Source organism: Chionomys nivalis, chromosome 1 (assembly GCF_950005125.1).
Source record: "Chionomys nivalis chromosome 1, mChiNiv1.1, whole genome shotgun sequence".
Classification (NCBI taxonomy): Eukaryota; Metazoa; Chordata; class Mammalia; order Rodentia; family Cricetidae; genus Chionomys; species Chionomys nivalis.
In genome coordinates, this window is record NC_080086.1 from 13,048,196 (window position 1) to 13,066,976 (window position 18,781).

Below are 18,781 nucleotides of genomic sequence, written 5' to 3' on the forward strand. Positions count from 1 at the left end.
CACTCATTCCGAGGATCAGAGATCACTACTGAAGAATAGGAGCAAAGATTATTAGAGGACCAGAGGGAAAGCATCTTCTAGACATGACAGGATTGCTACATTTATGATCTCACAGCAGCTGTGGGTGCCTGCAAAAGACGAAGCCTGTCAACTTTACATCACTGAGCAGGAAAGAATTCATAAATCTCGGTCCCCACCCGTAACTGAGAATGATTTCTAGGGAATGGAGTCTCAGTCTTCTCTAAAGGTGTGGCTCCTGGTAGGTCAACAATGCTCCAAGAGATGGCTTCACATGCAGGAGATGTGGGTCTCACAAACTGGAATGCGTGAGTTACTAAGCAACAACATCAACAACATAAAAAAAGATAGGATGCTGCAGGGGTGGGTGGGTAAATAATTGGGATAGATCTGGAAAGAGTTATGAGGGGAAGTTGAGCATGAATATAATCAAAACACATTATATGAAATTCTCACAGAATTAATAAAAAGAATAAAAAGAAAAAATAAATAAAAGTACCTACATTTATTTAACACATGTAAGGCAGCAATAAATACAGCATGTTATAGGTAGTACATCTGATATAACCATACCTCTCTGTCTGTGAGTAATGATAATATTCCCATTTCAAATTGGAAGATGTTGAGACTTAGATTAATAAACTCACATGAAGGCTAATAAATGCTTGTCAATGAGGTTTTAGATCATTCTTGTTTAACTCCTGAATCCCTGCACAAATTTTCTGTGATAAATTCAAGCTTTCCATAGGTCATGGAATCTCAAGCAGAGACCTCATGATATCCAGAACAGCTCACTCCTTGATACAAATGCAACAGAAATATTTAAGATTGGGTGAAATTTGGTGAAGACATTACAGCACTCACGTGCCAGGCAATCAGATCCTCCTGGCAGTTGTATGAGGCTGTATGCTATCATATTTTATTCCTTGAAGTTAACAGTAAATTGTATCACAACCTACCTCGGCGCTAACCTTAACAAAGTCCCACCCATACATTTTGCTCATTAGTTAATTTGATGCATGGTAGCATTCATTGGGACATAGTGTATATAAGTGATTTAGGTGAAGTCCTAAATGCTGGCCTCTTCTTGTTCTCCCAGTCTCCATGGTAATACACAGATTCATTCCAAGCACCTTCAGAGGAACTTCCATGAATTTTTTGACGCTGTCTCATGGATTTGCCTGTTTCACAGGGGCATTGCTGGTGGAGTTGGTTTATCTCATCTCAAAAGGTAAGAATTCACTCATCTCATGCTTATATACATTGAACTGATGACTAGGGAGCTGGGAGACAAAACCATAAGAGAGGGTCTTTGCAAACATAGTCTTTTTTTTAATTGATCCACTTTTGCAATTAAGATAGAATTAAGATAGGAAGTAGAGTCTTGCTGTATTCATTAATTTCTGGGAATTGTTTTCCTTTTGATAGGAGGAGGTAATTACGAAATGTCACTTCCCATGAGACAGTGTAGAGTGTCTTTTAAAAGTGCATTTTAAAGCGAACTGGTCATTGTATTCATGTTAGGTCTTGTGATGAGGCTGTGTTCAATAATGACTGGTAGCTATTGAAGACAATGCTGAAAAGAGCACCTGCGCACATGCAGGATTGTAGGCTACCCCGTGGCCTACTTTGCTCTCAATTGGCCCCAAATGTTGCCTGTACAATTGAGGAGAAATCCTAAGGTGGCTAACAAATGATCTGGAAAATTTTCCCGGGGAAAATTTTGGATAGAGAAACAAGAAATATGAAAAATTGAGATGCAAATGTTAAAATTCTAATCTTAAGTTGGTTTGTAAGTGGAAAAGACAGCGTAGACATCATGATTAATGGCCAGGGGACATGTCTTGGACTATATTTTTAAATCAACCCATTTTACCAATATTATTTTTGAATGTCACTGTACCTAAAATTTTACTTAATTGGCTGTTGCTTACTTTAAGGAAAATATGATAGTCTTACTCTTCTCTACTTTCAAATATATTTATAGTTGTACACTTAAAGTAATATAAAAGGGGGGATGATTTGTATTCTCTTACATGGATCCAGTCTACTTGCTCTCAGACTATGAAGAAAATAATCAGTCAGTGACAAATTCAACACAAAGTTCAAAAATTATTTATCAAGAACCTACTGTGTTCTATGTATGGGGTATTGGGGTGCCAGGACCAGCAAAATAAACACTTTTCAAACCCCTAGAAGATTCCCAGTGATTCAGGGAAGCACTTACATCAAGAACAGTTAATATAACAAGTTTGGCAAAATCTGTCAATTTTAACTGACTGGGTGATAAGGACAAACCTTGCCTGTAAGTATCTGAGGAAGTTCAGCAATAGCATATGTGGGGCACTCACCCGCTGTGTCTCAAAACCCACATCACAAAGAATAGCAGGCAATTCTGTTGTGACTCTCATAGCACTCAAATCCAAACTCGCAACATCAGCTCCAGAACTTACAGCGTTTGAACTCTGATGGCTAGTTTTGTTGTGATAAAGTATTCCTTTCAAGATTTTATAAATGACCTGAAGAAGTCTCACTTAAACTTGCATCTAAGCACTTCCCATGCTAAACATGCTTCCTTATTTCATTTTGTTTAATGAAATAATTCTGAAAGTTGACTTTAAAAAATTTCTACAAGGCTGGTAAGATGGCCCAGTGGGGGAAGGGGCTTGCTGCCAACCCTGGCAATCAGAATGCCATCCCTGAAACACACTTGGTGGAAGGTAAATATGGAACAGACTCAATATGAGTACACAGAATAAATAAATATATACATATAAATGTACAAAGAGAGCTTCTACCATCAAATCTCATCTGATATACACTAAAACTTCAAAGTCAACTATTATTACCAGCTTAGGTCCTTACAAATTGAAGCTGACTTTACTGCCTTAAGCATCTTGTCACAGTGAGATCGACCTTCCTGAATTCTCCCCCAAATTCCTGTGTGTTGTCCACCAGCCACAACTTTGTAGATCCCAGCTATTACTGAATCGAAGTTTATTTAGTCACTACTACTCAAAAGGGGCTTGGGGAACATAGAGAGGGGCATAGAAGGGCAATGAGGAAAACTGTCTCCACGGGCCAGAAAAACTGAGCCTAATGGAGTAGCATCCCCAAAGACTGCCTTAACTAAGTTCTGAATTCCATAGGAGCTGATACAGCCACAATATTGTTGCCTTGTGCTAGGAGAAGCTTGTCTCAGCCTCCTGTGTGCTGGGATTACAGGCATGCACCACCACACTCAATTTAGGCAGTGCTAAAAATTGAACCCAGGGCTTTCTGTCCACCAGACAAACCCTCTGCCAATGACTCTATCCTCTGCCCACTACTTTACATTTTCTTTTACATATATTTTGTATGTGTGAGTGTGTATGAGGATAGGGTTGTGTAACATAGAATGCATGTTACGGTTAGAGGAACACCTGCAAGAATCAGTTCTCTCTCTACCATATGGATACTGAAAACCAAACTTGAGTCTTGGGCTTAGTGGCAAGTGCCTTGCTTTACCCACTATTGCTCTCTCATAAGGTCCCAGATCCAGTCCTTCTGATTAATGTTTTATTATAAAACAAATTCAAATGTACCGTCAGAAGAAGCACAAAGTACAAGCCTGTGATGGCTGCACCACTGAGAATACCCCATTTAAAAGGATGCAGTACCTTCTCAGCCCATTAGTGTATCATAGAATGAAGAATTCTCCCAGTGCCAAAACTCACTATACCATGTCCTCACCATTCTTCCTGAGACTCTGTTAGGCAGGCAAGGTTGACTGAATCATTGACATGTTGAATACAGTCTCCCTCCTCCTTCTCTTTCCTCAAATTTGGACATCTAGAACTTGGCTCAGAGCCTGTGATTCACACTTTTGTTAGTCAGTTCCATTCTGAGTCATTCCATTCACACAAACTGCAACACCTGCCCCTACCAAGAGTCATCTTATTAGCATAAATTATTATGCAGGATATGAGTCGCCCACTATGAAAACCAAAGATTCTCCACTCTCTCAAGAAATTTATAAACAAAAATACCTCCCAGCTCCCAGAAACCAGATCTGTCAAAATCTTTAACATGATTATTCCTGCAAACATTTCTTTTTTTGTATTAATTAAAAAAAAAAAACTCCCAAATAGATATTGTATTTTACACATTTTCTCTGATGCCTGCTACCCCTACACTGCCTTTTCTTATCCCTCCCTCTTCCCTTTCGTGTGTCCACTGGGAATTTGCTTACTATGACAATCTTCAACTGCAAACATCTCCCTGTGAATGACGTAATTCCATTCTCCTTTATGGCTGACAAGCATCCCATTGTGTACATATACCACATTGTCTTTATTCATTCCCCTGCTGTGCACCTAGCTTGTTTACATAACTTGGCTATTGTGACTCTGCAATTAACATCAGTGTGCAAGTGTCTCTGTGGTGTGTTGATTTGGAGTCCTTTAGGTGAATATTTAGGAGTGATATAGCTAGATCACACGGTTGATCTATGTTTAGTTTTTGGGAAACCTCCATACTAGTTTCCATTGAGAGTGGACTCATTTATCTTTCCACTAGCAGTTTACAGGATTCCTTGTTTCCCATTGTGGTAATTTGCATAAGAATGGCCCCATAGGCATATATATTTGAACAGAGAATGGCACTATTTGAGAAGGATTTGGAGGTGTGGCCTTGTTGGAAGAAGGTGTCGCTGGGGGTGGGCTTTGAGGTTTCAAAAGCCCACACCAGGCCAGCATCTCTCTCTCAGCCTTTAGATTAGTATGGATCTCTTAGCCAATCTACTGCTCTATCACCATGTGTGCCGTCATGCTTCCTACCATGACGATACTAAATATGGTGGTTTAAATAGGAACGGCCCCATAGACTCATGTGTTTGAGTGCTTGGCCTATAGGGAGTGGCACTATTAGGAGATATGGCCTTGTTGGAGGAAGTGTATCACTATGGAGGCAGGCTTTGAGGTCTCATTTATGTTCAAACTGTTCTCAAAGTGGCACAAAGTTGCTTCTGCTGTCTGTGGATCAAGGTAGAGTTCTCAGCTCCTTCTCCAGCACCATGTCTGCTTATACAATGCCAAGAATATAATGGACTAAACTTCTGAAACTATAAGCCAGTCCCAATTAAATGTTTTCCTTTATAAGAGTTGCTGTGGTCATGGTGTCTCTTTACAGAAATAGAAACCCTAACTAAGACAACGGACTAAACCTCTGAAACTTTAAGCCCTCCAATTAAATGCTTCCTTGTATATGAACTGTCTTGGTTGCATTGTTACTTCCCAGCAATAGAACAGCAACCAAGACACCCGCATCCTCACTTTACAGTATATGTTATCGGTTCTCACTGACTGACTTTCGAATCTCAACATAACTTAGGTGTATACTTCTTCCATGGCTAGTGAGGTTAAATACTTCTTTCTATGTTTCTCAGTCATTTGTAGTTCATCTTTTGCAAACTGTCAGTTTATTTCATTAGCCCACTTTTGTTGGATTGTTTTCTTGTTTATGTTTTTAATTCTTTGCAAGTTCTGGATATCAATCTTCTGTCAGATGTATATCTGCCAAAGACCTTCTCCCACTCTATTGGCTGCCTCTTAACACATTTAACTGATTCCTTCCTGCAGAAAGGTTTCACTGAAAATCTAAATTATCATTGATAATTTGCATTGCATAGTAGAAACTTTTACTTTGTCATGTATATATATATATATATTTCTAAAATTTTTATTTATTTATTTTATTATTCTCTTATATGTTACATCCTGAATGCAGTTTCCTCTCCCTCCTCTCCTCCCAGTCCCTCCCTCCACCCACTTCTGTTTTCACTCCCAATCCACTCATCTTCCATTTCTGTTTAGGAAAGGGTGGGTCTCCCATAAGTATCAACAAAACATAGCATATTAAGTTGCAGTAAGACTGAGCACCTCAGGGGCTGGAGAGGTGGCTCAGAGGTTAAGAGCACTGGTTGCTCTTCTAGAGTTCCTAAGTTCAATTCCCAGCAACCGCATGGTGGCTCACAATCACCTATAATGAGATCTGGTGCCCTCTTCTGGTATTCAGGCAAACATGCAGACAGGATACTGCATACATAATAAATAAATAAAATCTCTTCTGTCTCTGCCTCCCGTGAGCACAGTCTATGTTGGCCAGAGCTGCCAGAAGCTCTAGTGGCTCCACAAACCAGGTGCCAAGTGTTGGGAATTAGCTTGATACGGGAAATAACCAGGCCAGTTTAAAGATAACAATTATATTTTTAATGGTTATAAGAGAAAATTCACACCACAAGAATGGGGAGTGAGACTTCCTCTGTGTTCCGTGGAAATCGCCCAGAGCACCGTGCACCTGGTCCCTCTCAGTTTTTCTTCCTCGATTCCAGGTAGCCATGCCTTAACTAGGTGTGATCAGTTAACAGAGCTTCCCCATCAGGACTGAAAGGATTGTAGGAACCAGAGGGTGTTGTGGAATATTATTCTAAGATGTGTTACATTCATGTATGCAGTGGAGTATTTATTTAATGATGTAAAGATGTACTACATTCTTTTATGCTGCATTTGTTTAACTCTGTAAAACTGTGTTACTTTACCTGTCTAAAACACCTGATTAGTCTAATAAAGAGATGAATGGCTAATCGTTAGGCATGAGAGGGATAGGAGGAGCTCCAGGTAGAGAGAATAAATAGAAAAAGAAAAAGAGAAGATGGATGAATAAGAAAAGGAGGAGAGGAAGATGCTGGGGGCCAGTCACATAGCTACATAGTCACACAGCCACACAGTCAAACATAGAATAAGATGAAGAAAAAAAGATACACAGAAATAACGAAAGGTACAAGCAATAGGTATATAGGATAATTTAAGTTAAGAAAAGCTGGCAAAGCTTGGTGTACAGAACGAATTTCAGAACAGCCTGCAAAGCTATACAGAGAAACCCTGTCTCAAACTGCATCTCATGTCAAAAACGAAAGGCTAGGAATAAGTCAAGTTAAGTAAGTAATTTTCTTAAGAATAAGATTCCATGTGATTATTTGGGAGGTGGGTGGCGGACCCCCAAAGAGCAAAGAGTGAAAACAAACAAACATATTTTGGCATACCAGTCTGGGGCTCAAATATTCCTAGGGCCTTAGCAAGCTGAAAACAACAACAATAACAACAAGGATATGGCTCTGGCATTCCAGAGTTGGTGGGGGGAGGGCACAGAAGAAGTCGCACTCCCCATTCTTGTGGCGTGAGCTTCCCCTTATAACCATTAAAAATATAATTGTTATCTTTAAGCTGGCCTGGTTATTTCCTGTATCGAGATAATTCCCAACACAGTCCCTCTTTCTACAGGGTTCCCTGAACTCTGCCTAATGTTTGGCTGTGGGTCTCCATCTGTTTCCATCAGTTTCCGCATGAAGCATCTCTGATGACAATTGGGCTAAGCACCAATCTGGTCACAAGATATGGCCAGTTCAGGCTATGTATCTGCTATTGATAGGCGTCTTAGCTGGGGTAGAGGCTTTTGCTTTCGTTGTTAGATTTATTACAAAACTTTTGAGAAGGCCATAGCATTTTCTTTGTTTTTGAAATGATATAATTAAAGCAGAAAAAATAAAGTGTTCCGTGCAGCTCAGCTTGTGTCCAAAAGAGACCTGATTCTCCCAACATGACCAAATCATTTAGCATATTAGGCAATGAAGAAATCCCCAAGCACAAGGACCTACTAAAGACATATTTAATTCCTACTAAGTAACCTCTGTCTGCCGGTGTGCACATGAGATAATATTGATCCTATTCTAGATAGAGTAGAAGATGGAAAAAGACAGTTTATATAATGAGCAAAGTTTTGATGACCTTTCCAAAGACACTTACCAAAATGGGCTCTGAGGTCAGAAACTCCAAACATGTACTGACATTGCCACTATTTAAACTAGCAATTAACTAATTTACTTTCTTCTTTTCAAGGTTCTTATTTTCTGTTCATAATAAAATTGAGTTATATCAAATCATATCTCAAGAAATTAGAATCTTTCACTTGGATAATGCCTCACGTCACATTGAGTCTAACCTTGTACCAAAAATAGAAGCTCAGTCACCCCTTAGCATACAGAAAATATCTCTGCTTAGCAATGGAACTCCGATCTCCTTCTATTGATATGTGTATTCCGTAGAACAAACCTGACTTCTTACCATATGTGTTGATAAATACGCAAAGGAATGATGTGTTATAAGTTTTCAGGTCAGACCAAGTAAGTATGAATCATGAGAGTCTCCCTTCATGTTCTGTGTCCATGTTCATGATCATCATAATAAATAGCACATTGTATTGTTCTGAGAATTAAGTAACTAATAACCACAGCTACTGTTCAGTAAAAATTGCCATCACAACCCCCTTCTATTTTATAGAAAAGCCACGTCTTTTTCTTTTTGTTTACATAGTTTCTGCTCTTTCCTTGTCATTCTGCAACCATTAAAGAACCATTTGTCAATATCTTCAAAACATGGTTTCCGAATTCAAGCACAATACTTAAAATAGGCACATACAGGATGCTTATCAGTCTCCTCTGTCTGTCTTTCTCTCCTCTCCACTCCCCACACATGGAGATTCTGTTGAGTTGTTCAGCAGTTATACCATGCTGGTGGTCAATTAAAACCTCAAACTCCTTCTTCTTGTTTTGGCAGTTACTCTCCATTAAGCTGCACTCATCGGTATTTTTCTCCCTAATTAAATATAGGATGTTATCCTTCCCTTAATAAGTGTCAACCCATCATGCTGAAAAATAGACATTTTTGGAACTTGATTCTGTCACCCAGTGAATTGCTGATCTCTCTTGTGTTGTCTGCAGGTTTAGTAAGCAAGCCCCTCGACTTCTCCCAGGTAATTGACACAATTGTTGAATTGGACAGACCTGAAAATAAGCCCAATGTGAAATTCCCACAGACCCCATGGCAAGTTAATGACAACCAACTTAATCCTCCCCTTGTGGCTCTAATCAGTTCCCAGTTCACCTAATTATTCTCATTCCACCCAACCACCTCCTCTTCCCTCTCTAAACGACATCACAGGAGGTTTTATTATGCTTTACTGGGAGTGGGTTCCTTCTGTGTTTGTGACAACCCCTTTACCCATTCGAACATAATTCAAGAAAGGAAGTGAGTTTCATTTAGATGATCTGTTCCTGTGACCCTATGCTGGCTTACAGTGACTAATTAGTGCCCCCCAAAGAGCATGGGCCTTTGACTACAAACATCACTTTGGGTAAGTCATTATCCCTCTAAGACTGTTTTCTCTTAATTAAAAAAGGGGCAATGCTTTTCGTTTTCCCCAGAGATGATTAGAGGATAAAATTAAATAAAGCCTTTCGAAATTCCAATGCTAGGGTTTAGTTTTAAATATGAAACTGTCACACATTGGAGCAGTGTGTTCTCCTGAAAACCAGGTAAGCTGAGTCGGTCATGTTGGACCAAATGACTGTGGAACAGGGTTGACCAGAATAAAACCAACTTTAAGATAGGTTTCAGGCACCTAATGCCCCCTCAGGGTTCCATGTAGCATTTACAGCATTTTCAGTCTTTAAGAATCCGTGTCAGTCGTGTGTGTGTGTGTGTGTGTGTATGGGGGTGGGGCTGGCGATCAGATATCACAGTCTCACGGGCTTCGAGCTACATTAGTCATTTTTAGCACAGTGATGGAGAAGTGGTGTGAATGCAGAAATTCAAAGGATTTCTCAAAAACTCAACTGTGCAGCGAGATAACTGTTAGAGTGACATTTTCAGTACAAGTGAGAAATCTGATCCTTCTGGGATCGCTCAGTCGGAGTGTTTTAAAGGAGAAGACAGGAGACTAAACCCGTCCTCCCACACTAATCACTTCAGGAATGGCTTCTCTAAAAGTAGCAATGCTAATAGAAGGCAGTGGAGAAGCCAGTCACACCGCTGGTGACGCCTCTATCCCATTAGGAGCAAGATCAATTTCCTCACTCTCCTGACTCCAACCTCACCTTCTGACAAAAATAACAAACTAAAAATTCGGGAAGAAATGACATCTCAGTTACAGACTTAGAGGTGAGGAACAGTGCCTGGAAGAGAGGGGGGAAATTAAGCCGAATGAAGAGGTCAAGCTTTGCGTCCCCTGTCCCCTTGGTCTCACCTGCTCCAGCTTCAAGGAAAAGTACAAAGAATTTGGCTGTTTAATTCAAATCAAGACCATTTTAAATTAAAAATGAGATCTTTTTAAATTCTCATTTAAATATCTACAGGAATTGAGGGCACTGACAGCCATGTCAGCGTGAATCACAGAGCTGCTCTTGGAACAGGAATCTGCAGTTACAGGGAGCGTGAGAGAAGAGAAGACACTCTATGTGAGGGAAAGTGCTTAGCTGAATTCTGTAGGCCTGTGTCTGTCTTCTAAGAAATGTGTTTCTTCCCATTAATGTCCACGACAGGGCTTTTAATTACATGTGTGTTTTAAGATAATAGATTCACAGACCTTGGAGTGGGAAAGCAATGCCCTGCTGCCCCTGAAGGCACCTGTGGTCAGGACAGGTTCGCTCCAGCTTGTGTAGGTAACCTGTGCTCATGCCATTCAATCAAAATTAGGAGCAGGGTCACCCTGTACGACAGTGTTATAAATCCCAGATACGGTGTTTTCTATATCCTCAACCTTTCTCCCCACAAAAACTTGTCTTGCTACCCAGGAATATTTAAGTTCTTAACAGTACCAAGGAAGAGCCCAAATTATCCATTAGGCTACAGGTAGTCATTAATTATTGCTATTGACTCATGAAATGTGGAAAAGGGTGTATAATATCCTTTTTAAAAAAAATTGTGGCAGAGAGAGAGAGAGAGAGAGAGAGAAACACCTTTGGTGTCAATCCTCATCTTCCACCTTGTATGAGACAAGCTCTCTTTGATGCTATGTTTGCCATGATAACTTCCTGCAGTTCTGTCTCCAGTTCTCATTATCTCATAGGTGCACTGAGAACACAGACAAGCACAGTAGTGCCTAGACTCCGTGTGTGGCCTTGGCTTTTGAACTTAGGTCCTCACACTTGCACAACTACTTCTTACCCACGGAACCTTCTAGAGCCTTTACTTTTATTTTCCATTGTTTTCTGAGCCTGAGTTATTCCTCTAGAATGACCTTTTAATAATTTTCCTTCGAAGACTTTTATGAGAACTGTAGGAAAAAAATAACATGACTTGTAAGATAATACACACATAGTGTAAATATGCAATTATGTATAATACATATTAGATATGAGCAATTATAAATATATATATATATAGTGTGTGTGTGTGTGTGTGTGTGTGTGTGATTAAGGTTACTGTAATTTGAATGAGCTTCCACTGTCTTCCAGGTCAGCGAAGTGTATGTTTATGTAGTTTTCTGTAGTATTTCAAAAATATTTTAGGGAAGAAAGCATCCATGATGCAAAGCTTAGTTCTCACAGTCTACCTCCATCTCAGATCCAGTTTTGAATAAGGTGACACGAAACAGTGCCCGGGGTTCTTCTTGGCTTCATAGATTTATATCGTGAATGATACCTCTTCACCATTACAAACACGTAGAACAAGGAAGAGTCAGAGACACAGGCATCTTCATTCAAAGAGTATCTGGAAATGGTTGGTACTAAAGCCCAGACTAGAATGGCATGTGGTTTTCTCCAGGGTGAGCCTAGCCCTGACCTATACCTGGTAAAGAGTTCCTATGACAGGGGCTAACAGTAAAGAATCATTGGTTGCATTAAAGGAGCTCACAGAATGCTGGCAGTCTGAAAAAATATGGTATCAGAGAGACTGGCATTACATGGTGGACTTGCACAGGGGTAAAAGCATATGGCACCTTTGACTTACAGAGGCTTTTCTTATAGCTTCAATGCAGTAAATCATGAAGGCATTGAGTTTCGGTGGATATAGTTAGGTTTGGAAGAGAGAAAAAAAGATGCATTCAAAAGAAGGAGAAAGTCGTAAAATAATACAGGAAAATGAGGTATGAATGAAACAAGAGAAATAGGCAGGGAAGGAGATGTGGACGACAAAGCTCTGTGTCAGAGACAGAAGCAACACTGCCTTGGGATGGTTTTGGAAATCAATAGGTGTAAGAGGGAGAAGGCGGAATCACAGAAACACCAGCTGCCTAGGAACACGCTGGGCAGGAGAAAACTCTGTTTACTAAAGGCAAAAGACTTGGAAGAAGAGTATGCTGCAACACTTAACACACTGGGTTTGGCATACTGGGAAGTCATCTAGATAGAAACACCCAAAGCTTAAAAAAGAAAGACTTTGGCTAGGTAGAGAAATACAAAGATGTTTGGCACAAAAATAACATTGGAAGCCATACAACTGAATGAAATTACCAAGTGTGAACTTTAGAAATAAATCCCAGGGCTTAAAGTTTAGCACTGAAGTGTTCAAGAAGATGAAATAAGAAAGTCTGCCGAAGAAAGCTAAGGAAAGATTGCCTTCACCAGGTGTTTGGAGGAGCAGATTTGTGTGTGTGTGTGTGTGTGTGTGTGTGTGTATGTCTGTGTGTCTGTGTGTGTGTCTGTGCATGTGTCTGTCTGTATATATGATGTATATTATATACGTGGTGTTGATATAGATCCACACACACCTAAGTATGTGTACATGTATGAATTATATTGATATGTATGTAGTGAATGTATACATGTGCGTGTATATATATGAACTTTTCCACTAAACATAAGAGGCTATTATAAGTGTATCATGGTGTCAAATACTACTGTGAAAGCAAACAAGATGAAAAAGTAGTTCATAGTATCCATAGGAGCCCTCTCCATGGTGAGACGGGAGTGAGAACTAGATCAATGTGACTGCAGAGTGTCTAGGTAAGCAAGGAAATGAAGGAGCTCTCTTGAAGAATTTAGGACTGGGAAGATTCAAGAGGATACTGACATCTGGAAGGGGGTGTGTGTGACTGAGGTTGTCAGATTTAGCAAATGAAAATACTGTGTGTGCAGCTAAATCTTAATTTCAGATACAAAGTGAATAAATGGTTCAGTGTTTTAGTATGTCCTGTGCACCATTGAGACATAAACATGCAGAGTGACCTATGCAATATTGGAGACATACGTACCCTAAAGTACAAGACTCACTGTCCCAAAACTCAGCTAGAAAATCTGTGTTTATCAGGGAACCTCAGGCATAGACTTGAGCTACTTTCAGTCTATGTGTGTCTGAGCACACCGTCTATAGGCAGAGAAGGAAACTGTTGCCCAAGAAAGGAAGGAACTTGGAGCCCAAGTGCTGAGGAAGAGGGAATGGAAGCTGAGTCAGGGGCCAAGATGGAGTTCTGGACTTCCAGAACGAAGCCTCGGGAGAGAATGGAGAAGACAAACATGCATGCAAGCAGGAGTGCAGCCTCCTTCTGAGCAACACCCCATTTTCTTTATGAAGCAAGCAGCAGTCGCCTACGGCAGACACAAGCTGAAAAGGCAAAAACTCCATACTACAAATAATGTGAAGGAAAATATTTTTTCTTCTAAATATGCAGAAGAAGAAAAAGTGTCTCTTTTAAATTTTAAAATTTGTAAATTATGCTCTCAGGTGAATTGAGTTGCAAATAAAAGAAAGACTCTACAAACAAGCAGCTACGGGACAAAATAAACTCCACTTCAGGAGGGGGGGAGATGGCTCAGTGGTTAAGAGAAGGTGCTGCTCTCCCAGAGGACCACGATTCAGTCCCAACTGTGAGGTCAGGCTGTAACTCCAGTCTTAGGGTGTCTGATGGTGTGCACACATGTGCACACGCCCACACATAGACACGTAATTTAAAGCATAAATAAATCTTTAGAAACTCTTGTTCTACCCATGAAAGTACTGAAACTTAGCATTTTGTTATTTTTAGCAACTCCACTTTAAGGACTGATTTATTAATTCAGTCCACAAATACATCTCGGGTGCCTACTGTGTGCAAGGACTGGATAGATGGTGAATTAATAATGCCCGGGCTGATGCTTAATTAACAAGAAGAACCTTACAGAAATATTTGACACTCAAATTAATATCAGATCTACTCATTTGACTAATGCTATTACAATTACAGTTCATAGCTAATGGCATTATCGGGCTATTATCACAAAGCATTGCCTCTCTTCTGGAGTTCATTTCCATGATAATTCACTGAAATCATCAAGAGAACACACTATCGTGATGGGTTTTCCCTCCCAATGCTCTTCAAAAGAATGAGCTCACCCTTACAAGAAAGCCTGTTATGTCAAATACCATCTAGGCCCTTCTCTCGGCCTGTTCAGGTGAACAATGCCTGGTGATTTCGCTAACAATTCTGAAAGACACGGTGTCCCTTCCTGGAAACAGCAACTCGACTTCATTTTTATCCACAATTCCCAAGAACTGGAAATGCAAATTGAAGTGGGGATGCAGGAGATGCAGAGAGGCGGGCTGGAGCCGTGTGTGGATCTGAGGCCGACTCCAGTTCATCTGCTCACTCGACAAATATTTATCCTGTCTCCTTTATTTGACTTTAGGCAAACATCTCAGCCCTTCTGTGCCTCTGTTTCCTTGTCAGTAAATTAAAGGAAATAATAACTTGAGTTTTTTATTAGATAACTATGAAAAAATGATAGAAAAGTCAAAGTTAGAATACAGTTGTTAGGTATTATTTCCTTCAGGTATCATGAAAATTAATGTGTTTTAAAAATTAACTCAGGTAGGCGAGCTATGAATCTCAAATGAAGCATTTAAATCAGGTTACTGAAAGGAGAAAGGAAAGAAATTAGCATTTATTAAGTGTCAGTTATATGCAGGCCTTGCTGTACGCATTCCATGAAGATATTATTTCACTAAATCTTCACAGGTCTTTGGAGGCAGATATCTGTAACCCCAACATATATAAGAAGGAAATGAGCTCAGAAAACATATGAGTTACCAAGATCATATAGCTGTGGGGGATTTCCGGTTCCAAAGCTCTCCTCTCTGCCCTGGGTTTATTTCCCAGGGTAGAGAAGATGATCCACCCTGGAGAATGGCTAGTACATCTCTTTAATTGCACATTTCTTAAAAATCTCACACACACACACACACACACACACACACGGGGAACATTATACCTAAAATATACAATCTATTTAAACTTATCTCAACAGTCTAAGACACCTGCTAGGTTACCAATCCAACCAAATAACCCTAAAAAATAATAATGAAGTCTAAGAGAAATAGTAACTCAGGATCCACCTGCCTTTCAAAGGCATTCCAAAATGTGTACATCAACAGTTTTCCATTCCTTTGCCTTCCAAATGAACCAGTAGCTAATAAAAGGGGAAACACAATGTCATTCCCCAGAAAGAGCAGTGTTAGGTTTAGAATTGAAAGGAATGGGAGATAGCACCAAGAATAACACCATGCATGTCTGAGGTGTCTAAGAAGTCTCTGTGGAGTAATACCCTGCTGGAGCCAGTGACTGTAGGCCTTGCATCCATCTCCTTTTCCTTACTGGGGTACTGGGGTTCTATAACAATATCTCTAGACAATTTTATAATTAACATATGCCTTCTAATGTGCCGATCCAAGGCTGCCAATGACAAGCTAATGGAGACATGTGGTAAAAACTCAGCACTGGATCATTTTATAATTAATTAGTCACAAAATTTTTCCAGTCTCTTGCTGTAAAAGTAGTATATGGATAAATAAATCCAATTATAAAGGAAGTAGTAGGGGGTTGAGTTTGAAAAGAAGATGAGCAACAGGGTTGGAGGGATGGCTCAGCAGTTAAGAGCACTTGCTACTCTTCCAGAGGACCTGAGTTTAGTTCCCAGCACCTATGTTGCAACTGCCTATGACTCCAGCTCCAAGGGATCTGCTGCTCTCTCTAGTCTCTGTAAGTACTGTGCACACACACACACACACACACATACATGCACACACAAGCATGATGGAGAAAGGTCATTGGTTAATTAATAAAGAAACTGCTTGGCCTGAGAGGTTAGAACATAGGTGGGTGGAGTAAACAGAACAGAATGCTGGGAGGCTCTGAGGCAGACACGATGAAGCTCCGACCCAGGATGGACGTAGGCTAGAATCTTCCCGGTAAGTGCACCTTGTGGTGCTACACACATTAATAGAAATGGGTAATCAAGATGTGAGAATTAGCCAGTAAGAAGCTAGAGCTAATGGGCCAAGCAGTGTTTAAAGAATACAGTTTGTGTGTTGTTATTTTGGGGCATAAGCTAACAGGCAGCCAGGAGCCAGGCAGCAGGAACGCAGCCCGCAGCTCCTTCAACAGAATGGCGCCTGAGAAAGCCTGAGAAAGCTTGGGAAAGAATAGAGTACAGCATGGCTTCTTGGTAGCAGCAATTTCTCGGGTCTGCTCTGCTTACTACAGGTAAGCAAGCACTCTCATCTAAGAGAGGCTTTCTGACTCAGCTTTAGCTGCAAACCTTGAAGCTCTTTTAAGAGGTCCTGCCACAAAACACTTAAACAGTGTTGATGAAAACCTGAACACATGCTTTTCGGTTTTCAGCCATAGCAGGAAAAAAGCTTGCGCCATTTTAGAATGTCCACTTTCTGGGTCGACCAGACAGGGCAAACTCTGACTCTTTCAGTCAGGCAGCCCAAAGCACTTGAGTGTGGTCTGTGAGTGAAGTGTTGAAACTTGCTTGCTGGCAAAGACCTTGAAACGCCATAGAGTTGTGGTAATAAAAATGGCTACAGCCGGTACCTCAGCCATGAGACTGGAAAGCTAAGAAATGGGCTGGATCCAGCTATCAAAGCCACGGCTAAAGCCTACTGAGATTGCTTGGTAAATTAAAGACTCATGTGGTCAGAAAAACAGAGAGAGATACAGTAAAGAGAGCGTCAAAAACAAAGAAAACTTCTAAATGATTTAACAGTGTGTTAAAAATATATGCAGGGTAAAAGTTAAAGTTCTTAAAAGTAAAAAAAACAAAGGAAGAAAGAGAGTAGTTGGGTGTGGTAGTACACACCTTTAATCCCAACACTTGGAAGGCAGAGGGAGATTGACCTCTGTGACTTCAAGGTGTGGTAGCACATGCCTTTAATCCCAGTGCCTGGGAGGCAGAGACAGACAGATCTCTGAGAGTTCAAGGACAGCCTGGTCTACAGAGTTATTCCAGGTCAAAGATATACAAAGAACCTGTCTCAAAAAGCAAAAAAATAAAAGTAAAAATAAACAAAATAGAGGTTAAAATAAAGCATACAAAGATGGAAAATACACAGAGAATTTTGACACTGTATGCTATCATGCTCTCTTTGAATTGTTTGAATGCTAAGAGCAACAGCTGCTAAAAGATATTTGTTTATAAATGCTGCTGAACTTATCCAACATAGATATTTTGAAAATACCTTGACTTTAAAATTTGGATCTAAGGACATGATGTTTTGGAAAGGGGTTTCTTCTTTTGTTTTCACAGAGGATGAGACCCTGTGGATTGCTTCTGTCCCAATATGGTATGATGGACCACGCCCTCCTGAAGGGTTGCTGTGAACACATTCAAAAAATTACTTCACTCGACTGCTAACTGAGATGAATCTAGCACACAGGTTATACCATGAAAGACCTGAATAACAGTGCCTTCATTCAGCAGGAAGCAGTTTGGAGAGAAATAACTGTGCCCATATTCCCAAATGTTTATAAATGTTCTTTTACATTTAAAGGAGGATATGATATAGATATGAATAATTTGCAATGGTATGGATTTGACTTTATTGATATAAATTTAAGGTCAATCTTGTTATATGTATATGTATTTCTGATATTGATTAAGGTATTGTGATTGTGTCGTTCATTTAAAAATGTAATGTATATAGATTCTTAATCGATAATCATCAATAATAGTCAAGCTTGTAGTTATGTTAGTTAGATTTCCTAGATGTACATAGATATATTTTAGTTAGATATTCTTCATATCTTTCAAAGACTACAGAATAGGGCATTTTAAATGTTTTAATAACTTAGGGTTTTTCATCACAATGAGACACTCTGCTCCTGGCAGCACCAATCTACTTCAAGAAAAAGATGGGCATAGAAGAGGCTCCTTATGGAGTTTGATAGCCATTTGGGCAAGAAACTGCTCTTGCCTGGACTATTGCATAAACTGGACACAGAGAACCCTCAGAGAGAGGACTGCTGAATTTGCCTAAAGATGAGATGATCTTTTGGGGTTCCTGATTTATGAAAGAGTCTGTGAGACATTCTGCAGGACACAGCAGATAGTGACTGAACTGCCTTTGAAATTTCCTGCTTCATGGAAATGTCTCTGGATACTATGAGCCTAAAGGCCGAAGATGGATGCCCCAGCAGTGCAAAAGAACTTTGGGTGACTGTTCAGGCAGCAAGATGTCTCTGTCACTTCTAGAGTTTTGGAAGTTTCTTACTTGTTTACTTAGGTAATATTATATCCTTCTGGAGTCTTTGATGGAGTTGAAGAATGGTTAGTTATAGTTTTCCTTTGTTATGGTAAAAGATAAAATGGATATAAATATTGTAACTGTAATTTTTACTTGATAACTGTTTTGTTATATGTAATTTTACTATGTTAAAGTTAAAGCCTTTCTTTTTTGTTTAAACAGAAAAAGGGGAAATGATGGAGGAAGGTCATTGGTTAATTAATAAAGAAACTGCTTGGCCTGAGAGGTTAGAACATAGGTGGGTAGAGTAAACAGAACGGAATGCTGGGAGGAAGAAGAAGTGAGCTCAGACACCATGACGCTGCTCTCTGAGGCAGACACAATGAAGCTCCAACCCAGGATGGATGTAGGCTAGAATCTTCCCAGTAAGCGCACCTTGGGGTGCT

General features: G+C 40.0%; 1 protein-coding gene across 1 annotated transcript in view; it reads left to right on the forward strand.

Annotated features, from left to right (window-relative positions):
- The window catches only part of Slc15a5 (solute carrier family 15 member 5), a 106,612-nt gene that overhangs the window by 72,191 nt on the left and 15,640 nt on the right, over nucleotides 1–18,781 (forward strand). Inside the window, exon 7 of the mRNA XM_057792753.1 lies at nucleotides 1,118–1,249. Within this exon, the coding sequence (XP_057648736.1) occupies nucleotides 1,118–1,249 (132 nt within the window). The remainder of the gene's footprint in view (nucleotides 1–1,117; nucleotides 1,250–18,781) is intronic.